The sequence below is a fragment of the Xiphophorus hellerii genome, chromosome 12, assembly GCF_003331165.1.
Source record: "Xiphophorus hellerii strain 12219 chromosome 12, Xiphophorus_hellerii-4.1, whole genome shotgun sequence".
In the NCBI taxonomy this organism is placed as follows: domain Eukaryota; kingdom Metazoa; phylum Chordata; class Actinopteri; order Cyprinodontiformes; family Poeciliidae; genus Xiphophorus; species Xiphophorus hellerii.
The window spans coordinates 381,591-407,341 of NC_045683.1; the positions used below are offsets into that span (position 1 = coordinate 381,591).

Below are 25,751 nucleotides of genomic sequence, written 5' to 3' on the forward strand. Positions count from 1 at the left end.
ACTGAGATGACAATAAAGCTCCAGTTGACTTTATTCTTCAGATTAACAAGGCGGAAACAGAAAAATCACAGATCAATCGATATAAAGCACCTGATCACTGATTGGTTGATCGTAAACCTGAGAGAATCCGCAGAGTTGATCACGATGAGAAACCGTCTGACCCAAACATCTCATTAATCTGGCTCTCTGTTTCCTAAGAGTGATTCAGGAAGTGGAGAGTGATTCTGCTTCCTGTTGACCCAGGAGGGTCCAGTCTGACCCTCACCTGAGGTCCAGGTTCCCTTAGAGGTGAACCCTTCCTCCTCCTCCATCAGAACTCGGGCAGCGACTCGTTGTAGTCCATGATGCTGAGCTCGTCTCTCCGCTGGCGGACGCTGAGCTCCAGGTCTGCAGCTGGAGCAGGAGGCTCCATCTGAGGACTCCCAGTGAGGAGGGTGGCCTCCTCCACCTCCTGACCCAGAGGAGGGCTCCCTGCTGGGACCTCCTTCTCCTCCTCCTCTTTCTCCTCCTCCTCCAGGCTCTGGTTGTTTGGCCCAAACAGCCGCCGCGCCTGCTGCTCCAGGAAAGATCCGACGGCCAGCGGGGAGTCGATGGGCGAGGAGGAGAGGGGTGAGGAGGAGGAGAGGGCCTCCACAGCACCGTTTATGATTCCCACAGCAGAAGAAGAAGAGGGGCGGGGCTTGTAGCCATCCTGAGCGGAGGGGCTGTTTCTGATTGGCCAGAGAGACAGACACAGATGACATCAGCAGACCTGCAGCCGGAGCTTCATGCTGGGTTCAGAGCTGAAGGCCTTACCTGCTGCCGGCATCAAGAGGAGGGCTGTGTGTGCACGTGTCACTTCCTGTGTGAGTGTCCAGGTGAACCTGGCTGTACAGGTGGAGCATCTCAGTCTGCAGCGTCTGGCTGACTCTCCTCAGGGCCACACATCGACTCTCTGAGGCTGACAGCTCCGCCCTGAAGCACAGCAGGAAGAACTGCAGTTAAAATGTCCTGCTGCTTTCAAACCGAAGCTCTACGGCGGCTAACAGGCTAACTCCGCAACCTAGCAAAAGGCTCTGAACAGAAACGCTGTGAGGTCCTGCTGGACTGCCAGCGCCGGACTCTGACCTGCTGTGGCTCTTGGTTTCCTCCAGCAGCTTCTTCAGCTCCAGGATCAGCTTGTCCTTCCTGGCCAGCTGGCTCTCCAGCTCTGCTATCCTGTGGCTGGCTGCCTCCAGCTTCTGTTTCTGCAGGACGTCGCAGTCCTTCAGCCTCTGGAAGTCGTTCCCTGCGCTGCGCCGCAGCATGGCCTCCTCCTGGGAAGGCAGCAGCTTTACAGACGGCTCTCGCCGGCCAATCAGCAGAGAGCTCGGTGGACTTACGGTCCAGCTGTGGGCGGCGGCCTCGTCCAGCTGCTGGCTCAGAGCTCTGTTGGTTTCCCTCAGCAGGACGAGCTGCTGGTCCAGCAGGAAGACCTGCTGCTGCTGCTGCTCACTGCTGCACAGCTGCAGAAACACACACACACACACTCCACTAACCAAGGTTCTGGAAGTTATTCACTCCGGTTCTGGTTCTGCTGGCCTAGCAGAACCCATTCTGGATGATCTGATTAGTGTTGATCAGGAAAGCAGGGGTGATTCTAGGATCTGACCTTCAGGGGCCTCAGCCCCCAGCAGGGCTAAGCCCAAGAGAAGATATTTGTTGGTTCATTTTTCTGAATCTCACTGCTTATTTACATACATTCACATACAAAATGAAATAGTTTTGTCCAACTCAAACTGTTAACAACTACATACAGCACTAGAAAAAACTAAAAGCCCACTGCACTGAACCCCATAGAAAACCTCCTGGTTATTCCACCAAATATTGATTTCTGAACTCAAACATTAGTTTTGTGTTTCTAAATGAATATAAACTTGTTTTCTTTGCATTATTCAAGATCTGAAAGCACAGCATCTTTTTTGTTATTTTGACCTTTTCTCATTTTCTTAAATACTAAGTTTTTGCTTGGAATTTCAGAGACATGTTGTTAGTAGTTCAACAATCTTCAATTTACTTAAACATGTACCTAGAAAGAGTAAAATCAGAGGACTGATCATTTTTTCCAGAGCTGTATATACATGAAACAGAATCAGACCCCATCATCCCTGCTAACATCTGCTAACATGGGGTCTGCTGCCTGGAAATTAAAATAAAATCTACTCTAAACATTTCATTTAAAGAACATTTTACTAAATTCATAGGATTAATAAACCTAAAACCAGTTTATTGTCAAGGTAGAAGGTCAGATTAATGACTAGTAGAAACTAGTCATTAATCTGAACTTTATTTGAAAATAATACTTAGAAATTGCATCACCATTATTTTTACGTTATGCGGCTGTTGGACTTTTTCTTTTAACAAGAATGAATGTCCATCTATGGAAAAGTGGACATGATGAGTCGGGTTTAATATTTCAGTTCACAGTTCATGAAGTGAGTCTGTCATAGTTTCTGTACCAAACACATTTCTGTTCACAGAACCAGCCTGACCCAAACATCCTGCACTGTTCTTTAGTTTGACCTTATTTAAGTGACTCCAGAGAAATTTGGGAAATGAATTACAAAACACAACAGTCACTAATCAAACTTCAAAAACGACCAATAAGAGAAATTAACAAGGCGAAGGACCAGGATCAGACTAACCCATTATTTATAAAATATTTTGCACATATACAACATTTTGTACTGAACAACTACAAAATACTCTTCAAATAAATAAAGCCAATGCTGTCCACAATTTCATTCATAAATATAAAAATAATTCTAAATTAATTAAGTACTGCATTGCCCATTGCAAAAACTCGCTAAGCATAATATTTTGCATTGCAAATTGTCGTCTGAATGAAGGTGCTGATGATACAAGTCTGGTCCCTTATAGCTGGCGAATAAAGAGGCAGGCTCACAAATACACTTCTAAAAATGTCTATGCTCCAGCTTTTGGTTTCTGTATTCATCTTCAGTGAGTTTAATACCTGAACTCTGACCTTGCCCAGACATTTATAGCTGTATGTTCATGTTAGCGACGGGATTTGACTCCTTCGTTCATCACACACAGAAACGCATCATTTCTGTAACGCCACGATGAGCTTCGCCATCCGTTAGTGGCGACCGGGACGATATGAAATACATTTTCCGGTTCGTCCGTAAAGCTACACTTACACTGTAACCATCACCTGCTCAGCCGCCCGCCGTGTTCAGTCTATCCGCTCACCTGTATAAATACACCTGCAGGTTGGTCCCGCCGTTCGCTCTGAACCAGCAGCTCCGGGAGGAGAAAAGCTGCCGTACTCCAGGCATGGCGCCAGTCATTTTAAAGATGCTTATTGGTCCCCCAAAAACGACACAAACCCGGACATTATCATGAATCAATAAAATCCTCCCAGGCCGAACTTGAAAACTGGACCTTATGCTGCTAACACTTAGCTTTCATCAACAACTCAGGCGGGAGTGAGAGCGCTGGGCAACGCAAATAACGACCCGGCCGGAACACGGCGCATTAAATAATAAAATATAACTTAATGAAGCTTCGAGGCAGATAAATTTCCCTGGAGGAATTTTAATAATCGAGGAATCATTTCAGCCCTAATCCCATCTCAACACAGCAGCTAAAAGTGCAGCAGTATAATGTATAATTCATTGTTAAAGTAAAATTGTGAAGGTTAAAAAAATCACCACTGAGTATTAACAAAAAACATTTAGCATAATTTCTTTTGTTCCCCTCTCGGCCCCCGTCTAGATCCGCCCCTGGGCTGCAGGTCTGGTTCATTTTTGGTTAGCATGATTTTTCTTCGTTGATAGGAAGTCAGGTTATCCAAACTGGTAAACCACGTTAATAAAATAATAGTGAAATAATACATTAAATGACCAATGAACAATTATTCATAAAATATATAAATATTTCTGAATAAAACACACAGAAAGTCCTAACAAACTTTTCTAATGTTGGAAATATGAATGTACTGTTAATCTATTAGCATGATTCGTTCTTTAAATGGGCATCATATAATTTTGGCTAATGCTACTACATATTAAATAAAGTATTATCCAAACTCAACATCCAAGCAAATAATCAAAGCATTAATAGTTTACTAAAAGCTCAATAAAAAACTGATCAATGATCAAATGTTCTGTACCATATGAGCCTCAGGAGATGATTGAGGATGAAGAGACTCTGATGTCTGGTTCTTTAGGTTCTGACGGGTCTGCGGTTCCTCTCCTGATCCACTCTGTCTATCATACAGCAGCACACGGCGCCACGACGGACACTTTTGTGTCCATCGATGGACACATTGTCCATCCTCACTGACATTGTTCAGCCTGGAATGAGCGTCTTCCTCCTCACGTCTGGATTTCTGCCAGTCTTTGTTTCTGAGGACGGCGGAGTATCGGGTGGTCATTTAAAAAGACGCGGGTTGATAGCAGCGGCGTAGCAACCGTCTCTAGGCAACCGTAGCGTTCTGGGGTCCTTTAGCTCCCGCCAACAGAATTTAGCTGACCTTAATATTTCCTGTTTTATTTTGGTCATTATTGTTAAGAAGGTCCTGGGTTCGATTCCCGGCCCGGGGTCTTTCTGCATGGAGTTTGCATGTTCTCCCTGTGCATGCGTGGGTTCTCTCCGGGTACTCCGGCTTCCTCCCACAGTCCAAAAACATGACTGTCAGGTCAATTGGTTTCTCTAAATTCTCCCTAGGTGTGTGTGTGTGTGTGTGTTTGTGTATGATTGTTTGTCCTGTATGTCTCTGTGTTGCCCTGCGACAGACTGGTGACCTGTCCAGGGTGACCCCGCCTCTCGCCCGGAACGTAGCTGGAGAGGCAGCAGCAACCATGAATGAATGAATGAATGGATGGATGGATGGATGGATGGATGGCATTATTGTTACATTTAGTGTTGATGTGTGTGAGGCCTGTCTATCGGACAGTTATGTATCAGCCCAATACGGGACGCCACATTTAACGGTATTTTCCGGTGGAGCGGTAATCCTATTCAGGGCTGCTGAGGTCCAACAGAACCAGAACCAGCACTAAACTGGGCCAGAATCGTCACGGTCAGGAAGTATCGGATGAATCCTGGACTGGCTTCCTGACACGCCGGACATACGATCAACAACGACTCCAAACATCAGATCATTTTCACGGCTCAAGAGTCTGATGTCACCATCGGATCTGTTTGGTACCAGAACCACTTCCTGTTGACTCAGCCAATCAGAGTTGCCCTCACCTTCAGGCCCAGCTGGGTCAGCTGGTGCTCAGCGTGTTTGGCCTTCCTATTGGCTCCCTGGAGCTCCGCCTCCAGCTCCCTCAGTTGGCCATGACAGTCCTCCAGGTCGCTCTGAAACAGCCAATCACAGCACAGGCTGCTGGTAGTCAGCCAATAGGAGCAGAGAGCGGTGTGTGTCTGCTGCTGACCTGCAGCTGCTGGTTGTCCTGCTGGTGGCGCTGTTGCTGCAGCATCAGCTGCTGGTTCTGGTCCAGCAGGCGGTCCGTTTGGGTCCGTCCGTCCTGATGCAGCTGGTTGAGGCGCCGCTGCTCTTCGCTCAGACTCGACCTCAGGCTGCGGATCTCCTGGTCCTGAACGCCCAGCTGCGCCTTCTGCCTCCGAACACAGCAGAGGGTTAGACGGGTTAGACAGGGAGACCCCCTCCCTCCGCCCGCCGGCCCGGTGTGGGCAGGGACTGTTACCATGGCGACTGTCTGCTCCTCCAGCGCCGTGGCGTTGATGACCCGACGCAGCAGGCGGCGGTTCCTGATGGCGTGCTGCTGCCGCTTGAAGCGCTCGTACTGAAGCTGGCTGTGGACCAGCAGCAGCTGGCTCCTCTGAAGCTCCTCCCCCTGGGGGGCGGGGCCTAGCGCCACACAGAGACAGGAGGCTGACCTCTGACCTCACAGACATCACACTGCTCCACCCGGCACCACAAAGAAAACTCCCACAAACACATCCACAGTAAAAATGCCCTGTTTGCAGCCCGACTGGTCAAACTGGTTAGTAACCAGTTACTAACAGATGGGCTGCTCGCTGTGCTACACCGCCATCTAGTGGCCGTTCACGTGAAAGCTGTAAACTCTGTAGCACCACCTGCTGCCGGTCTGGGGACATCACGGCCCTCTGACTGAGGACAGGAAATCAGGCAGTGGGCGTGAATCTCTGGGCTCTGATTGGTCAGAAACCAGGAAGTCCTCCAGCAGCTGGAGACAGAACCCAGAAGGTTCTGACTGTTTAACCGGGTCAGAACCATTGTGACTCTGAGCTGAAAACCCTCAGAATGATAACTGGGTCGGGAGGAAGCGTCCAGCTTCCTGCCAGATGTCGTCATGGAAACGGAGGAAGCGCACATGTTTGACAGGAGCTGCAGGTGGCGCTAGCGAGCTTCCTGAGGGTTAGGTGCCTCTGCTTTTCATGCTCTGCTGTTTACCTCCCAGGTGACTCCGGTCCGACCTGCTCCCCGATGACGACCTGCAGTGACATCACAGCGCGGTCACATGACCCTCAGCGGCCAGGTGAGGCCGGTTTCCAACCAGCAACCCTCCTGAAGCTCACCTCCTGCTGAGGCGCTCATGAGCGTCGCTCCCATGAACGATCATCTGCTCCAGAACCTTCAGAGGAGACATGGCGCTCTGCTCCTCCTCCACCTGTTGCTGCCGCCCTGCAGCGCTCTGCAGCGCCTCCTGCAGGACAGAAGACGCTCGGCACTCTGAGCAGAACGTACACCTGCCTTCCACCTGCTGGGCTCACCTGCGTCTTCCTCCTGATGAAGAGTGTGGCCGCGTGAGGCAGAGCCAGCTCAAACAGCGGCTCATAGGGAGGGGCGGGGCCAGGAGCATAGGGGGCGGGGTCACTGGGAGAAGGGGCGGGTCCACCTGGTGAGTCACTGCGGCTGGAGGTGGAAGTAAGGAGGAGGAACTGGGAGGAGGAAGATGGCGCTCTGACGTCTGCAGACAAACAAAGTTTGTGTTTAAGCCATATTAAGACACTATTATTAGCTAATAACTATTAGCTAATAGCTATTAGTTATTAGCTATTAGTTATTATTAGCTAATAACTATTAGCTAATAGTTAACTATTATAAGAACTAATAGCTAATAACTAATAGCACCAAATGAAGACGACTGTCCTGCCAGCAGTGGCTAAATCCCACTAGCAGGAGGCTAAGCTACTGATCTGAATAACGATTAATGCTAGGCTAACTAGCCTCAGCATGCTAGTTGTTAGCCTCTCTAAATCTAACACAGGAGCGTGACCAACATGGCCACTCTGATGCACCGCCTTCTCTAGCCCAGGTGAGAAACTCACCTGGGCTGCTCAGGTTACCGTTGATGACATGACTCAGGCTCGTCTCCTCCTGCGCTCTGATTGGCTGCTGCTTCACCTGTGAGGACAGACAGCGGCCATCTTCCTGCTGCTCCTTGACAGAGACACCCGATCTCACCTGGAGGCCGCCGGCAGGTTTATGGCTACCTTCACTGGGCGTGGTCACAGGTACAGAGTCAGGTGAGGGACATTTCACACCTACAAACATACAGACAGCGTTAGACTGGGCTGCCGCTGACACACACACACACAGGTAAGGTCATTCACCTGAAATGGAGGTACACCTGCTCAGCGAGGGGGCGGGGCCTGGAGATGCAGGCTCAGGAGGGGGCGTGGCCAAACCACATTGAGAGGAGGGGCTCCATGTGACATCATCAGCCTGAACACACAGGTGGAGTAACATGCTGGATGTTCTGGTTCCTAACAGAACCGGGTCTTTCTGCTGGTACCAGAACAGACTGCTAGTTGACCGGTTCTGGCCCAGTTGGGACGGCTCTTGTGAGTTACCTGGATGTGGGAGGAGCTTAGCGTCAGCTGACCCACTGAACTTCCTGCCAACAGACAAACAGAAACTGTGTCATGGTTGGACCTCCAACCGGACCTCCAACTGGACCTTTGTGGTTCTGTTCTTCACCTAAGCTGCTGATTGGCTGCCAGACCTGGGGGGCGGGGCTGAGGTCCAGGTGAGGCGGGGGGGAGGGACAGCAGGCGTCCTCCAGCGGGTCCAGAGAGAGTCGGCAGCACTCCATGATGATGTCATGGACCTCACAACACCTCCACCTGGGGTCAGAGGTCAGGGGTCAGAACCAGTCCTGACCCAAATGGTGGACCCGAACCGATTCAGAAACCAGGAGGTCCGGTGTGGGTTCTGGTCCCGGTAAGCGGGGTGTGAATGGTTCTGGTCGGCTCACCTGGACGGGTCCAGTTCGGAGTCCTGGGTTCCAGTCACGAGTTCTGGGTGGATCCGAACATGTTCCAACATTGGCTGGAAGGGAAGCAGAGTGGAATCAGAACCGGCACCGCTTCATCCGGACTCTGGGTCAGAACCATGTAAGCATCAGAACCCTGCAGGAGACCGGACCTCCAGCACCGACCCAGCTACTCTGAAAGGAGCCCTGGGCTGGTTCTGGTTTCATTTGGTCGACCGGTTCTGACCCAGTTCTGACCGGTTCTGACCTTGACCACCTCCTGGAAGGTGTCCAGGTTCTGACCCGGTTCTGACCCAGTTCTGACCCGGTTCTGACCTTGACCACCTCCTGGAAGGTGTCCAGGTTCTCCTTCATGCCGTAGTGCAGCCTCAGGTAGGAGACGAAGTTGCAGGGGAACATCCCGTACAGACGGTGGAACAGCGAGTAAACGGCGGCGTGGAGGTGGACCAGGTACGCCGCGCTCACCTGACCTGCGGGAACAGCGGCGGGCAATCAGAACCCGCCGTTCCACCCGGAGCCCCGCCCCCCGCCGGCCCGGTTTACCGGGGTTCCTGTAGCTCCGGGACGCCAGGCGACCGAAGACGTCGAAGAAGTCGTAGATGTGCTGCTTCCCGGCCTGAGGGATCATGGGTAACAGCGCGACCAGGACCAGAACCCCGCTGACCAGAACCGCCACGTCTCCGTCCGTCTGTGACGCAAACACAAGATCTGAGCAGAACCGGGCCGAACCTGCTGGTTCTGGCTCTGGACCGGTTGGTTCTGCTGCGGTTCTGGGTCGGTACCTTGAGGCAGCGCAGCAGCGTCGGCAGCACCGGCGCCTGGCTGATGTGGTGGATCCAGGGCGGCTGCTTCCGGATCAGGTGACCCAGCAGGGCGATGGCTGCCGCTCTGTTTCCGGGTCGGGTCAGCGCCTCGTTCAGCTTCTCCAGCAGCACCTGGGGGGGGCGGAGCCGACCCGTTAGCCGGCTGAAAAGCGCCACAGAAGGTGAGGACACGCCGCTCACCTTGTGGTGAGGCTCCCTGATGGAGGAGAGCAGCAGCAGCACCTGGGAGGAGGAGGAGTCCAGGTAATGCTCCACCAGGGAGGACAGCACAGCGCCCCCTCTGTCTGCAAACAGAACTACGGTCAGACCGAGCCAGCAGGAGGAGTGGCCGGCTGGACTCAGTGGACTCACCTGAACTCAGTGGACTCACCTGAACTCAGTGGACTCACCTGGACTCAGTGGACTCACCTGAACTCAGTGGACTCACCTGAACTCAGTGGACTCACCTGAACTCAGTGGACTCACCTGAACTCAGTGGACTCACCTGAACTCACCTGAACTCAGCTGCTGGTTGATGGCGGTTCTGACCCGCTCCAGCTCCTGCAGCTCCGAGCTCTCCAGACAGAGCAGCAGGTCCGAAACGCTCAGCGGCTCTCTGGACATCCTGCAACAAGAGGTTCTGGTCAGGAAGAAGGTTCTGGTCGGATCCAGAACCAGCTGGAAACTCACTGCTGTTCAATTCAATGATTTAATAGAAAAAACAAAGTTTAATAGTTTTTGTTTCCAGAACTTCGTCCGTTTTTCTGACCTTTGACCTCATTAACGCCTGTTCCTCCATATAAACTGTAACTGACAGTCGCTGTGACTTAAACCTCAGAATATCAAGAATTGTTTTCTGAAAGTTTCATGATTATTTTCTAAAAAATGTTTGAGATGAAAGATTTCAGATCCGAACGGTTTGAGTCTAAACTAGACCAGAACCGAACCCAGAACCTGATCCTTTAACTGTGTGGACCTGACTGACGTCAGTTTTATTACCAGCCTATTTAAAGGCTCCACATGACCTCCAGGATAAACCCAGGGGTCACGTTTCCACTTCCGGGTCACAGCTCAGGAACATTCACCGTTTATTTCAACTAAATCCGTTTAAACTTCATTTACGTGACAAATTCAACTCATTTCTGTCAAATAATCAGTTAAATGAACAGAAGCGAACTTTAGAGTGGCCTCTGACGTCAGTGCCGTTATTTATTCTGTGTGACGTCACTCAGCGGCTTAAAAACACCTGGAAGCTAAGAGCTAAGCTAACAGGATCGGAGCAGGCTGCCAGCGGAGCGAACAGAACCGTATTCCGGTCCGGCAGCGGCCGCGTGCCGCCTGCTGAGCAGCGATTAGAACCGGATCCGAACCGAACGAACCCCCCAAAGCCCGGTTTAGAAGCTTCGGTACCTTCAGACCTGTTGAGCCCAGCTGACAGCGGACACGTCCAGTGACAGCAAGCCCCGCCCACCGCTGCAAGCTGGCACCTGCGGCTGCCAATCAGTGTCCAGAGTCGTTCAGGGACGCTGGCGGCGGTAGGAAAAATGAGTTTCCCCGGATCAACAGGAAAGCAAACGGTCTCTATTGGACATGAAGCGTTCAGGAACACGAGCAGCGGTAAGAAAAAGTAGTTTCTTGAAGAATTTATGAACTCCTAGCCTTTAAACTCATTCTATGTATTCAGATGGATCCTGGTTATTAGATCAATAATGAAAACGGGGGTCCCTCTGAAAACATACTTTGAGTTTATGGCGTGGGAGCTAATAAGCTTTTGGGGTTTTTTACTTCTCTTGAACATTTTAAGATCACCGTTTGGAAAGGAGATCAACAGGAAAACAGACGCTCTTTATCGGACATGAAGCGTTCAGGAACACGAGCAGCGGTGGGGAAAATGAAAACCAGCGATCCTGCTCAGTAGCAGAAACGGATGGTTTAATCCGAGGAGACGTTCATGGCCACCAGGATTATTTAAATCTGAGTGTTTCTCAGCAGAAGCTGCTGATGATGCAGAAAATAACTTTTCTTTGCTTTTACACTCCAGTTACTTTTCACCCATTTCCAGTCCTTGAATGAGACGAAGGCAGTAAGCAGAGCTTTAATAAAACCTGCAGGGTCTGTGGTCTGATCCATGCTACAGATCACTGCGGTGACCTCTGACCTCTGCTGATTCAGATGGACAGAAACAAAAGATGTAAAAATAGAAAGCAGAAGTTTTGGTGACTCTGGGTTTTCTGAGGTCGGAGCTGAACCAGAAGCTGCTGGTCCTGGTGCTGCCTTCAGGTGCTCCTGTAAACAGCAGCTGTGTGTTTTCCCAGCCGCCGCCGATAGCAGCCGGCCGGCCCGGTTAATGATCCACCCGACCTTCAGAACCAGTGTGTGTGTGAGTGCACGCACGCACACACAGATACAGCATTAATTAAATGTTAGCCTGAGAAAGAATTTAATTCAATTTCGTTTTATTCTCACTTTTAATTAAGCTCTCTATATAAATATGTATATATATACATACATATACTGTATATATGTATGTATATATACACAACATAGAAAACCACAACATTTATATTTACTGATTAAGGTCATTTATTTGACCATTTATGCGTGTTTGTTTTAAATTTTTTATTTATTCTTCACTCATTTTTACTTCTTGATTTTTGCAAAAATTGATCAACTAATTTTTTCTCGGTTCCAATTTTAGTCATGGACAAAAAATGGTCAAATTAATGACCTTAATCAATAAATATAAATGTTGTGGTTTTCTATGTTATGCATGTTGTTGTATGAAGAGTCGGCAGCAGCTGGGCTGGAGGTTTTTCCTCCCCTCATGTCACAGACCTTTTTCCTTGTTCTTGCTTTTCCAGGTAAAGCTCAAAGTGACTTGGTTCTGGGCGGAGACGCGTCAGGTCACATGACATCATGAAGAGTCATCCAGTGTGGAGGCGTCGTGTTTCTGAGCCGACCTGAACGCCCCAGCAGGCGATATAAAGCAGGAGGTTCTGCAGGAGGAAGACACACATCATGATGATCCACCTGGTTCTGGTCGGGCTGGTCCTGAGGTCCGCTGCAGCTGCGAAGGTCGGTTCGCTTGACTCTGACTCCTTCCTCCAATCAGCAGCTCAGACGGGAGAAACACGACTTCGCCTGAACGTTTATTATATATGTATATGTATGTATGTATGGAAACAGGAGAAAATAGCAAAACCAGAGAAAACCTTCAGATTCTTTCTGCTTTTTTCCACATTTTTCACTTCTGGTTCTGGTTCTTTGGTTCTGTCCACTTCAACCCAACCCAGATCCAACTCTACATGGGCCAACATCTTGGTCATATTCCTGCACTTCTTCACTCAGTCGTTCCTCAGCATCACACCGCCCACACCCTGCTTTAAATGAGAAAATAAGATTTAGACAGTTTGAATAAGAAGCCTCCTAACTGTGTGTGTGTGTGTGTGCAGCTGGGCGTGGTCCAGACTGAGGGCGGCGCTGTGGAGGGGCTGAACGTTAATACGGGTCTCTTCCGGACGGTGGAGGAGTTTAAAGGCGTCCCCTTCGCTGACATTCCTGGGAAGTGGGAAAAACCTAAACCTCATCCTGGTTGGGACGGTAAGTCCACGGTCTCATCGGGGCGCTGGTTCTGGTTCTGCTACAGCAACTATGGCAAAAAATCAGTCAGCTGATGATTTTTTGCGGTTGGTTCATGATTGGTTTAAATGTTAAAGGTGCAATAAATCAATATTTATGAGGAATTGTATTAAGTGGAGTCACTCCTTAAAACTTGTTTTTAGTCAGAGCCTTAAATTTTTGTAAAGGTGTAGCAGAGATTAGATCAGCGACTCTGAACCAAACTCGGATCTAAACATTTAGATTTTAGTTTGACTCTCAACAGTTTATTTACTGAGAAAAACTGCAGTTTTGGTCCTGCAGCTTGAACACATTAAAAACTTTTTAAACCTTGTTACATTTCACTGTAACGTTTCTGACCCCCCAATAATGAGATGGGATTTCCTCCCTTGTGCAAACTTGAGACGTGGAAAAACTGATGGCTCCTTTAAATCAGGACTGAAAATGTTGATTTCAAAGAATCTGATGAACTGGTTTCAGTTTGAAGCATGAAGATTTCAAGTTTTCCTCTTGAAGCTGTATTTTAACATTCACTACAGTTACATGTTGCTTTAAGTCGTTTTCCTTCGATGTCCTGTAAAGTTCAGACGTGTCTGAGTCCTGCTTCATCAATAAACCAGGTTAGTCTACAAGTTGTTTGGTTTCTGTCGACTGTTTTCAGGAGTTTTAATCGCCACAAAGTTCAGGGAGCGCTGCCTGCAGGTGACGCTGTTGCAGACCAAAACCCAGGGCAGCGAGGATTGCCTCTACCTGAACATTTTTGTTCCACATGGACTGTCAGGTAAGAAACGGGGTCAAGGTCTGATGTGGTAAATGTCCCCTCATACCACTGTGTCCTCACAAACCGCAGCGTCCCCTCATACCGCCGTGTCCTCACAAACCGTTGTGTCCTCACATGAATCAGGAACTGCTCAGCTCTAAATGTGATTTTCTGGTGATTGTTCACAGCAGCATCTAGAGGAATCACATCCCCTTGAATGAACCCTCTCATGTCCGATCTCTGTCTCCAGTGTCCACCAACCTCCCAGTGATGGTGTACCTTTTCGGAGGAGCCTTCCTGCTGGGAGCGTCCAATGATGTGGAAGTTTTCGGAGAGTCTCTTTATGATGGGAAGGAGATGGCCGACAGGGGGGGGGTCATTGTGGTCACGGTGAACTACAGAGTTGGTACTCTGGGTTTCCTCAGCTCTGGAGATGAACGACTGCCAGGTGAAGACAAAACTAAATCAACATCGGTGTTCATGTAAGCTGCTTTAAAACTGTTTTCAGAGGCTCAGTGTGGATTTTCTGCATTAGAAATGTTCTTTTGTTTGAGGGCACAGCAGGTGCCCCATCAATCACACTGGCTCATTTGCTATTCTGATGAAAGAAGCAACAGATAAACTGAATGTCTGAGTCAAAACAAGAAAACCGGATCATCAGCATATCATAGGTATGCTAGTGAAGCTGAAATATCTGTGAATGATATATGTTGTTTTGGGATCATTTGCAGATTTCTCAGTACTTCTGGGATCCTTATCTGGCTTCCAGCAGGTGAACCGAGTTCTGTTAGCTCAGCTGCAGAGCGGTTCAGGTGTGAAGCAGCTTGTTCCTTTAGTGGACCCTGTTGTTATTCACTGATGTTTAGGTTTATGAACATTTGGAGAACATTATTTCTGATCAGACACAAGAAAACAGGTTTGGTTCTGGAAGGTTAGGGCATTTTGACCAATAGCAGAATTTAAATCCAGGTTCTGTTGCTGCAGTCAGACTCTGGTGATCCACAACAGATGGTTTCCAGTTTAGTTGTACCTCTAGTTGTGCTGTAATGAGGATCCATCGTTAAGGTCAAACAGCCAGCAGGTGACTCCCTGTTCCTCTCAGGTAACTATGGCCTATGGGACCAGCACGCCGCCATCTCCTGGGTCCGCAGGAACATCCGGGCCTTCGGAGGGAACCCGGACAACATCACCATCTTTGGCCAGTCAGCCGGAGCTGCCAGTGTCAACTTCCAGGTAAAAACCATGACCCCCAACATCCTGTTTGTGGAAGAGGTTTCCGTCCGATGACTCCACCTACTGTTGGTGTTTGGTTGTGTCCCAGATGCTGTCGCCTTACAGTAAAGGGCTGTTCCGCAGAGCCATCTGTCAGGGCGGCGTGGCCCTCAGCCCCTGGGCGCTCCAGAAGAGCCCCATGGTGCTCACTAAAAAGGTTTTCACTCAAACATCATCCACATCTTTCGTTCATTTCAGGCTCTGTAATTACGGTAATTTATCATAGCTTAATCTGAAACTCTACAAAATAAGCAACATTGACAATTCAAACCCTTTTTTTACTGGCAAATTACTGAAAAAATAAACAACAAAGATATTTGTTTTTAATATGTTTAGATTTTTCAACCATCAGATTGATGCAAAGTGCTATTATACACATTCAGTTTGTATGTAAAAATAGATTAATTGCATTAAAATTTGAATAATTAATCAAAATTAATGTGTTAAATGAATTTTACAGGATAATCATTATATTTTATCACTTTTACTGCTTTTAATGAGATTACGTTTTGCCTCTATGTGACATGCAACCCGACAGTTGACCCGCGAGTCCAGCAGGAACTTCTGGCTGCTTTTGTCTCTGCAGATTGCTCGTAAAGTCAACTGTTGGCAAACCGAGGAAGACAACATGTTGGCCTGCCTGAAGACAGTCGACCCCATCAAGCTCACCATGGCAGGAAAAATTAACCTGCTGGATATTTTTGGGAAAGGTCTGAACATAACCTATTATTTCTGGTCTGGTTCATTTTTGTTTGCATCAGTGTTTCTTCTCCAGCGTTGGTTTATGGATTAGTTTCAGGCAGTCTGCTCCTTTACTCAGCACTCAGTGACCAGACTGCTGACTCGGACCTGTCTGTCGAGTGTTTCCCTGCAGACAGGACAGCGGCTCTGTTCTCTGCTCAGGTCCCGTCATGGACCTGCTCCAGCTCGCGCCGGTGGTTGACGGTGATTTCATCCCAGATGATCCAGGCAAGCTTTTTCACAATGCGGCTCAGTTTGACTACCTGGCAGGTGTAAACAGCATGGATGGACACATATTTGCTGGAATCGATGTTCCTTCAATCAACAACATGAAGGAAACCACCACCGCGTTAGTACTTGAGCAACATCATGTTTTTTGAGGATTGTCATGAAGGCTCCAGACTGGTCTAAGACGTGTGAATTGGTCTGGTTTCCTCCTCAGAGACCAGGTCAAAGGTCTTCTGACGGGCCTGACTAAAGAGAAGGGGGATGCCGCCGTCTCCTCGGCCTTCGATGTCTACTCCGTCCACTGGGGTTTGGCTCCAGATCCGGCCATAGTAAAGAAGACAGTGGCCGACATCGAGACAGACTTCCTGTTCCTGGTACCGACCCAGATTGCCCTCCAGCTCCACGCAAACAACACCAGGTCAGTTGTGACTCTTCTCATTCATTACTGCCGACGTCCTGCTGGTGCTGTTTGGGTCCGATCAGAACAGAACCTTTGCACTTTCAAAGTTACTGCAGAAGACAGACAGTGCTTACCTGTGGCCCTGTGTGTCCCTCAGTGGGGCCAGTACCTACTCCTACCTGTTCAACATGAAGACACGGATCCCGGGGTTCCCGCGCTGGGTGGAGGCGGAGCACGCAGAGGACCTGCAGTATCTGTTTGGAAAACCGTTCTCCCTGCCGCTGGTCTACTTCCCCCGACACAGAGACCTCTCCGGCTACATGATCGCCTACTGGACCAACTTCGCCAAGACCGGGTAAACTCCCAGCATGCACTGAGACCACCAGCAGGGGTCCAACTGGGGCAGCACACGTCAACTTTACTGGGTTTTAACTGTCTGCTCAGCCAAACTGGTCTGAAACGGTCAGAAGAAGAGTTTATCCAGTTTGTTTAAATGTTGCCTTTCTGGCTGCACTGGTCTGGGGTGACACACTAACTGGTGTGAACTGGTTTAGCCAACTGGGATAGATTAACTAGACTTTATTCTGGCCCTATCAGTGGGCTGATTTCACCACAACATTTGCATGAAAGGACAAATCAATGGTGGCATATTTTCAGGTTTGGTTCAGATCAACATGTCTGCAGTAACTTTAATGATTTGATCAGAAAGTGTGGAAACAAGGAAAACAAATGGTTTTATTGTGATTACAGTTATATAAAGTGACATGGAAGACCCAGATCCAACCTGAATTAGGATAACTTGTAAATTGGAGCCAAATTGATGATCTGGATTTGTCTGTTTAAAGTGATGTGAACTGGTTTAAACTGGTATGATTTACCCTGATAAAGAAATTTCCTTTTCTCTCCAGAGACCCCAGCAGAGGCAACAGTAAAGTCCCGGTTCTCTGGCCAGCCTTCACCAAGTACCACCAGCCGTACCTGGTAATAAACAACTCCATGAGCAAGTCCTCCGTCAGGTACCAGGCTCCTCCGGGATTACTGCTAATCTGTCCTCATCTCGCGCATTTCTGTTTTATTCTAACCTTTGGAGCTGTGTGGTCTGATGAATCTGGTCAACGCTTCATAGATCTATTTCCAGATTTGAGTGTGAGGATTATAAACATGATCAAATTTAAATCCATCCATCCATCTTCTTCCGTTTATCCGAGGTCGGGTCGCAGGGGTAGCAGCTTCAGAAGGGAGGCCCAGACTTCCCTCCCCGGCCACTTCTTCCAGCTCCTCCGGGGGAATCCCGAGGCGTTCCCAGGCCAGCCGAGAGATATAGTCCCTCCAGCGTGTCCTGGGTCTTGCCAGGGGCCTCCTCCCGGTGGGACATGAACACCTCACCAGGGAGGCGTCCAGGAGGCATCCTGACCAGATGCCCCTCAACTGGCTCCTCTCGATGTGAAGGAGCAGCGGCTCTACTCTGAGTCCCTCCCAGATGACTGAGCTTCTCACCCTATCTCTAAGGGAGAGCCCAGCCACCCTACGGAGGAAACCCATTTCAGCCGCTTGTATCCGCGATCTCGTTCTTTCGGTCATGACCCAAAGCTCATGACCATAGATGAGGGTGGGAACGTAGATCGACTGGTAAATCGAGAGCTTCGCTTTTGGGCTCAGCTCTCTCTTCACCACGACGGACCGGTACAGCGCCCGCTTGACGGCAGACGCTGCGCCAATCCGCCTGTCGATCTCCCGCTCCCTTCTTCCCTCATTCGTGAACAAGATCCCGAGATACTTGAACTCCTCCACTTGGGGCAGGACACCCCCCTGACCCGGAGAAGGCATTCTGCCCTTTTCCGGGTCAAGACCATGGCCTCGGATTTGGAGGCACTGATCCCCATCCCGGCCGCTTCACAGTTGGCTGCGAACCGCTCCAGCGAGAGCTGCAGATCACGACCCGATGAAGCCAAAAGGACCACATCGTCTGCAAAAATCAGAGATGAGATCCTAAGGCCACCAAATTGGATCCCCTCAACACCTTGGCTGGTCTAGCACTGGAAGTACTAGAGAAATGCCAAATGGCCTTTCTACCTTTGGAGTCCAGAGATGGGCCAACTGGCCTGAAGGATTTTATCTAGCAGGTGCTTTTGTTCTGTAAATAAGGCCATTACCTTATAAGTACCCTGGTAATGGCCTCAACGCATCTCACAGTTGCACAATTGTTCCTTAGACTTCGACTTCGACTGACTTTGTTGTCATTTTGCATGCACAGGGTGTATACAGAACGAAATTTCGTTGCATACGGCTCAGGACAATGTTTGAGGTTCCAATGTTGTGAGTAAAATAAAATACAGTATAAAATATGAATATAAATCTAAATATAAAATATAAAGTGCAGGAATGACAGTAAAATAGAAGTTATTTAGCTCTGTACATGTGCAAGGTATAAAGTGGAGACCAGTTTTTGAGTGCAGTCCAGTTAAGAGTTCAGCAGTCTGATGGCAAGTGGGAAAAAGCTGTTTCGGAACCAGGTGGACCTGCACCGGATGCTGCAGAACCTCTTTCCAGAGGGCAGCAGGGAGAACAGTCCATGGTGGGGGTGTGAGGGGTCACTGATGATGTTTCGGCCTCAGGACACGCATCCTGCATCGATGGTTGACCTGACACTTCTTCGCCCTTTTGCCTGAGCTGGGTGTGGAAGGTTGTTGCCGAAGCAGTTTCTCCTTGTGTGCCTTCTTCTCACTCACATGAGAGTTACCGAACTCTTTTGCAAGCTCAACCAGGAAGTCCACCCGTCTCTCCTGCACCCCAATGCATGCCTGATAAAGCACATGTGCATTCAGTGCTGCCATGTCAATCATGTTTGCCAGGTTTGCTGACCAGCTGTCACATAGTGATGGAACCTTGGTCACCCCCCGCAAGATTATGACTGAAATAAATGCCATTAGTTCTTGTGAACTAAATAGGTGAAGCAGTCACCTATTTATCCTCCACAGCACAAAAGGCTGCATGCAAATTTGCATGTGCAAAGTCTCCCAGATCTCTTTTGCTTACACTTTTTGCATGATTTTTTTGAGGTGGATCAACACAATTAATTTGGTTAGTTTATTTCTAAACTGTCATTTTAAACCCTCTTAGCTTTATTTAAAAGAAACACATTACTAATTTCTTTTAGAAAAACCTTTGCATATTTCTTGAAACAGATTGTATGTTTTGCAAACTCTATGTACATTTGGCAAAATGACCTGGATAATGCAGCACAACATCATGGATCAGCTGCAAAAGGTCACATCTCTCCAAAAACACTTCATGTATGCTTCAAAACTAGACAGGAGATCTGATCTCCTGTTGGTATCATAGATCGAACCCCCAACATGGACTATTCACACGCCTACCGTCTGGCCTGACGGTCAACGGCCACATTTACAATTGAAGAAGGGATGCTAATTTGAGCCATCAGAGTCGTCAGTTTGGACTCAGGGTCTTTTGGCTCTGTTTCAGTAAGTCTGGGGAGAGGTCGAAAACCCTAGTACTCCTATAGATTCTGTCCATGAAAGTAATGAACAGAATCGATGACAAAGGGCAGCCCTGGCGGAGTCCAACTCTCACCGGAAACGAGCCCGACTTGCTGCCGGCAATGTGGACCAGACTCTGACACCGGTCATACAGGGACCTGACAGCCCGTATCAAAGGGCCCGGTACCACATACTCCCGGAGAACCCCCCACAGTGCTCCCCGAGGGACACGGTCGAACGCCTTCTCCAAGTCCACAAAACACATGTAGACTGGTTGGGCGAACTCCCAGAATCCTCCAGGACCCTGCTGAGGGTGTAGAGCTGGTCCAGTGTTCAACGACCAGAACCAGAACTACACTGCTCTTCCTGAATCCGAGGTTCGACTATCCGACGGACCCTCCTCTCCAGGACCCCTGAATAGACCTTGCCAGGGAGGCTTAAGAGTGTGACCCCCTCTATAATTAGAGCACACCCTCTGGTCCCCTTTTTGAACAGGGGGACCACCACCCCAGTCTGCCAATCCAGGGGAACTGCCCCCGATGTCCATGCAATATTGCAGAGTCGCGTCAGCCAACACAACCCTACAACATCCAGAGCCTTAAGGAACTCCGGGCGGATCTCATCCACCCCCGGGGCCCTGCCACCGAGGAGCTTTTTAACCACCTCGGCGACCTCGCCCCCAGAGATTGGAGAGCCCAACCCAGAGTCCCCAGGCTCAGCTTCCTCAATGGAAGGCATGTTGGTGGGATTGAGGAGGTCTTCGAAGTATTCTGCCCACCGGCCCACAATGTCCCGAGTTGAGGTCAGCAGCACACCATCCCCACTATAAACAGTGTTGGTGCCGTACTGCTTCCGCCCCCCTGAGACGCTGGATGGTGGACCAGAATCACCTCGAAGCCGTACGGAGGTCTTTCTCCGTGGCCTCTCCAAACTCCTCCCACGCCCGAGTTTTTGCCTCAGCAACCACCCGAGCCACATGCCGCTTCGCCCGCCGGTACCCATCAGCTGCTTCCGGAGTCGCACAGGCCAAAAAGGCCCGATAGGACTCCTTCTTCAGCCTGGCAGCATCCCTCACCGAAGGTGTCCACCAACGGGTTCGAGGGTTGCCGCCGCGACAGGCACCGACAACCTTGCGGCCACAGCTCCGATCGGCCGCCTCGACAATGGAGGCACGGAACATGGTCCACTCAGACTCCATGTCCCCCACCTCCCCCAGGACGTGTTCGAAGTTTTGCCGGAGATGGGAGTTAAAGCTCCGTCTCACAGGGGATTCCGCCAGACGTTCCCAGCAGACCCTCACAGCACGTTTGGGCTGCCAGGTCTGACCGGCTTCCTCCCCCACCACCAGAGCCAACTCACCACCAGGTAGTGGTCAGTGGACAGCTCCGCACCTCTCTTCAGCCGAGTGTCCAAGACATACGGCCGCAGATTCGATGAAACAATGACAAAGTCGATCATCGAACTGCGGCCTAGGGTGTCCTGGTGCCAAGTGCACATATGGACACCCTTATGCCTGAACATGGTGTTCGTTATGGACAGTCAGTGAGGAGCACAGAAGTCCAATAACAGAACACCGCTCGAGTTCAGATCGGGGGGGCCGTTCCTCCCAACCACGCCCCTCCAGGTCTCTCTGTCATTGCCCACGTGAGCGCTGAAGTCCCCCTGCAGAACAAGGGAGTCCCCAGGAGGAGCACTCTTCAGTACCCCCTCTAAGGACTCCAAAAAGGGTGGGTAATCTGAACTGTCGTTTCGGCCCGTAAGCACAAACGACAGTCAGGACCCGGCCCCCCACCCGTAGGCGGAGGGAGGCTACCCTCTCATTCACCGGGGTAATCCCAACGTACAGGCGCCGAGATGGGAGCAATGGTGATTGGCCTCATCAGAGATAATGACGAGGCCGCTTACAGGGAGGAGGTAGACCGTCTGGCTGAGTGGTGCGACAAAAACAACCTGCAGCTGAACACCGAGAAGACCAAGGAGCTTATCGTGGACTTCAGGAGGAACGCTGACCCACATCCACCCATCCACATTAAGGGGACAGTGGTGGAGCGTGTGGACACCTTTAAGTTCCTGGGAGTCCACATCTCCGAGGACCTGACTTGGACGACCAGCTGCTCCAAACTCATTACGAAGGCGCATCAGCGCCTCTTCTTCATGAGGACACTGAGGAAGAACCACCTGTCCTCAGAGATCCTCACGAACTTCTACCGCTGCACCATTGAGAGCATCCTCACCAACTGTATTACAGCTAGGTACGGGAACTGCTCTGTCTCCGACCGGCAGGCGCTGCAGAGGGTGGTGAAAACTGCCCAGTATATCGCCGGGGCACCGCTCCCTGCCATCAAGGACATCTACAGGAAGCGGTGTTTGAAAAGGGCCGGGAAAATCACAAAGGACTCCACTCACCCAGCACACACACTCTTTTCCCTCCTGCCCTCTGGGAGGCGCTACAGAAGCCTACGGACCAGAACCACCAGGCACCGGAACAGCTTCTTTCCCACAGCTGTCACGCTTTTGAACGCCTCCTGACATAAAACATAAACTATAAGGACTGTACTCCCCTATCCTCTCATACAACAATAACACATGGACTATCCTCACACACACACACACACACACACACACACACACACACACACATCACGGACTGTTTTCTTCACACACACATACAACCTGTAAATTTTATCTGCCATTATTTATATATAATCCATTCCCTAACATTCTTGTATATTCTGTATAATCTGTATAATCTGTGCATATAGCTCCCATATTTATATTTATACACAATATCTATATCTCTTGCTATAACCCCTTACAGTCCATACATACATAGTCTTGTACATCTGTAAATAAATATTTATATCTCGTAGAGCACTTCTGGATAGATGCAAACTACATCTCGTTGCTTGTACTTGTGACAGTGCAATGACAATAAAGTTGAATTCTAATTCTATTCTATTCAACAAGTATGCCCACTCCTGCCCGGTGCCTCTCACCGTGGGCAGCTCCAGAGTGGAAGTATGTCCAGCCCCTCTCAAGGAGGCTGGTTCCAGAACCAGAGCCATGCGTCGAGGTGAGACCGACTATTTCTAGCCAGAACCTCTCGACCCCACGCACTAGCTCCGGCTCCTTCCCCACCAGAGAGGTGACATTCCACGTCCCAAGAGCTTCTGCAGCCGAGGATCGAACCGCCAGGGTCCCCTCCCTCTGCTGCCACTCATCACACAATGCACCCGACCCCTTTGGCCCCTTTCACAGGTGGTGGGCCCATGGGAGGGGGGGCCCATGTTTCCTCTTCGGGCTGAGCCCGGCCGGGCTCCATGGGTAAAAGCCCGGCCACCAGGCGCTCGCCATCGTGCCCCTCCTCCAGGCGTGGCTCCAGAGTGGGGCCCCGGTGACCCGCGTCCGGGCGAGGGAACGCCAAGTCCAATGTTTTTTCTCATCATTGGGGTCTTCGGGCTGCGCTTTGTCTGGTCCCTCAAGGCAGACCTGTCTGCCTTGGGTGACCCTACCAGGGGTATGAAGCCCCAGACAGCATAGCTCCTAGGATCATTGGGGCCCTCAAACCCCCCCACCACAGTAAGGTGGCAGCCCAAGGAGAGCAAATTTAAATATAGCAGAAAATATATGAAGAAGAAAGTTGGTCAAGTTTAAACATAAAAACTGATTATTGTCTTGACAATAAGCTGTTTCTCTAGTCGAACACTTGATGTCCCAGGAGATCCATCAGGATCCAATGGGATCAATAAAGATCCGGTAGGACCCTGATGGAGTCAGGATGCAATGGGATCCATCAGGATCCTGTTGGAGGATGTAAATGATGTCCAAGTCTCTGTCGTTGCTCACTCTGCTGTGTTTTATTTTGATCCTGAGGTTTAACATCTAAAATCCGTTCTTTCTCTCAGCTACGACCTGAGATCGTTTTACGTGAAGTACTGGACTCAGACCTACAGTCAGCTGCCGTCTGCAGGGACGATGGAGGAGAAGAAACGCTGATCCCTTGACCTTCATTCAGACAGATAAATGAGATAATAAATGAATTTGAAACCTTCTCCGTTTGCTCTTTGCGTCTAACACGAGTGCACATAAATTGTTCTGTCACATTCATTTTAAAGATTACAGCCTCAGATTTGGAAGGGACGTCCACCATCTTCTGTGTCACCATTAGAAATGAGAACTGGAACATCAGCTGATGCCTCGTTTCCACTGAGCGGTTTGGTACGCAGGTTTTCCTGCTTTCACACCCCACAGCCAAATGGTACTGCTGAAGGCGGCCATTGTTTTCCAATGGTGGTCAGCCCGATGTCTGACGTTAGAATGTCAATGCAAAGTGACTGTTTGTGATTTGCCAACAGATTGTAAACCGATCCTGCATTTGGGAGAAGGAGGAACTTTGTGCCCCTACATGTTTGCTGTAATTCCTGTAAATAAATGAGAAATCTTGCATCTTGCAGGCGCGTTGTTTGGTTTTCCCTCTGCAGAGACATTCTGAACAGTCTGTCAGCAGCTAATTCAGGATTAGCATGGACTCAGAGCTAACAGGGAGGCAGTGGGCTTGGGGACGAAGCAATCGGGTTGAGGACCAGATTCTTTACTATTTACACACAACTCTGATCCCAGTGGATCCCACTGTGGGTCCAGTGGAAGCAGCTGGACGGCTGGACCCACAGCAACAAAGACACCAAGCTGGAATCTTGTGGAGGTTTTGGGCGCCCAGTGTTTCATCATCATTCCTTGTTCTGGATCCAGCCGCTGTCACCAATGCAATATTAAAAGATTTGGGTCAATGCCGTCTGGGGGGGGTTAGTAAAGGTCGATATGGTTCTGTACGGGTGGGTTTGGTACCCTGTTTTATGGTCCAGCATGTTCCAGAGAATATTTTCACAGTCAGCTGGACTAGGATAGCATCATTCTCGAGCTTCAACCAACGTGACGCTTCGCCCCAACTGGACCGTTGTCTTACGGACCTCCAGCAATGATACGGGTCAGGTCGGTACTGTGGGCCGCTTTTACAATGGAAGCAGAAAGAACAGAACTAGAGGTGTGCCGATCGATTGATCGGCCGATTTCCGTGAAAAAGTGTATGATCGGTGATCGCCGGGTCTTGTTGCCGATCACCAAAACCGATCACCTGTATCTCACCTCGCAGCCTGCGTGTGCCTCCATCAGCTGACTGAAACTGACATCCAGCAAACATCCTGAGTCCTTAGTGCTCCATTTCTGCAGGTTTGTGCTGTTTTGGTTTCTGAGATACTAAAAATAATTTTTAGGTCATTGTTACATGCAGTGGTGGCTGCATGTAGGATTTCCCCCCCAATTCAGGTTGCTGCTGAGCTCCGGCGGGTTAAGCAGGCCCAGTTGGTTTCACTCTGCCTCTTGATTAGCAGGGTATAAGGCTAGCTGGGAAACTGACTTTCAGGGCCTCTTGGCCAATTGGGCAGCATGTGTGCTGCAGCTTTGTGGTGCTGTGATGGAGGATTTGTCTGTTAGAAACCCTGGTTTTTGTTGTTATTCTCTCCTTTCTTTTCTTTTAGGTCAGGGGCCTCAAACTCCAGTCCTCGAGGGCCGCTGTCCTGCAACTTTTAGATGTGCCTCTGCTGCACCTGAACAGAATAATTAGGTCATTAAGGCTCTGGAGAACTGATCTACACCAGGAGGAGGTCATTAAGCCATTTCATTCCAGTGGTTTGTACCTGTGGCACATCTAAAAACTGCAGGACTGCGGCCCTTAAGGACTGGAGTTTGACTCCTGTGTTTTAGGTTATCATTTTCACCTTTGAGACTTCTTCTGATCCCACTTAAAGAATAAACCTTTAACTTTACCCTCCTGATTTTGTCTCTTCATTTTTCCCTGGTTTATCTTTGTTACAGCCCCCCTCCAAAACCCCTAGACTGCTTTGGGGATGTAACAGTCCTCCAGAGTTGACCATCCCCCCCATCTTGCTCCAAAACAAACCAAAGTGGGCTATGTCGTTAGTGCTCCGTTTGTGCCGTTAAAACTACTGCAGCAAAGTTGTTTTCAAGTTGGATGTTGGCGCTCCGCAGAGCGAGCGGCGTTTAGCTCAAGGTTGATCCGATTTATGAACACTAATGTCGGCCAGCCGTTCTCTACCGCTCGGAGGTTCGCTTAGGGACTGTCAACAAATTTCCCAACCAAACACTCCTAAGAAACAAATG

General features: G+C 49.6%; 2 protein-coding genes across 5 annotated transcripts; one reads left to right on the forward strand and one right to left on the reverse strand.

The window, feature by feature from the left end:
* Positions 1-13: 13 nt before the first annotated feature.
* On the reverse strand, positions 14-10,574 carry tsc1a (TSC complex subunit 1a). Of its 2 annotated transcripts, XM_032578532.1 has the most exons (21): positions 10,469-10,574; positions 9,574-9,683; positions 9,260-9,363; positions 9,038-9,190; positions 8,799-8,943; positions 8,571-8,725; positions 8,238-8,311; positions 7,961-8,106; positions 7,834-7,877; positions 7,594-7,705; positions 7,309-7,524; positions 6,751-6,947; positions 6,556-6,683; positions 6,431-6,471; positions 5,700-5,863; positions 5,427-5,609; positions 5,239-5,349; positions 1,362-1,484; positions 1,108-1,295; positions 796-954; positions 14-710 (listed from the first exon to the last, which is right to left on the reverse strand). In XM_032578532.1, the coding sequence occupies exons 2-21, from the start codon at positions 9,680-9,682 to the stop codon at positions 311-313; spliced, it is 2,952 nt and encodes a 983-aa protein (XP_032434423.1). In that variant the 5' UTR covers position 9,683; positions 10,469-10,574; the 3' UTR covers positions 14-310. The 2 variants fall into 2 exon arrangements, with proteins under 2 accessions (XP_032434423.1, XP_032434422.1); XM_032578531.1 differs by having other exon boundaries at positions 8,503-8,725; positions 8,799-9,190.
* Positions 10,566-24,025, forward strand: LOC116729769 (bile salt-activated lipase-like). Of its 3 annotated transcripts, XR_004341202.1 has the most exons (14): positions 10,566-10,675; positions 11,920-12,133; positions 12,511-12,658; positions 13,338-13,457; positions 13,687-13,884; positions 14,539-14,669; positions 14,758-14,865; positions 15,295-15,418; positions 15,612-15,798; positions 15,892-16,095; positions 16,235-16,432; positions 16,986-17,093; positions 23,480-23,792; positions 23,930-24,025. XR_004341202.1 is itself a non-coding variant. In XM_032578537.1 (13 exons), exons 2-13 carry the CDS (start codon positions 12,077-12,079, stop codon positions 23,568-23,570), a joined length of 1,674 nt encoding a protein of 557 aa, XP_032434428.1. In that variant the 5' UTR covers positions 10,566-10,675; positions 11,920-12,076; the 3' UTR covers positions 23,571-24,025. The 3 variants fall into 3 exon arrangements, 2 of the variants coding, with proteins under 2 accessions (XP_032434428.1, XP_032434429.1); XM_032578537.1 differs by having other exon boundaries at positions 23,480-24,025; XM_032578538.1 differs by having other exon boundaries at positions 16,986-17,058; positions 23,480-24,025.
* Positions 24,026-25,751: the final 1,726 nt, after the last annotated feature.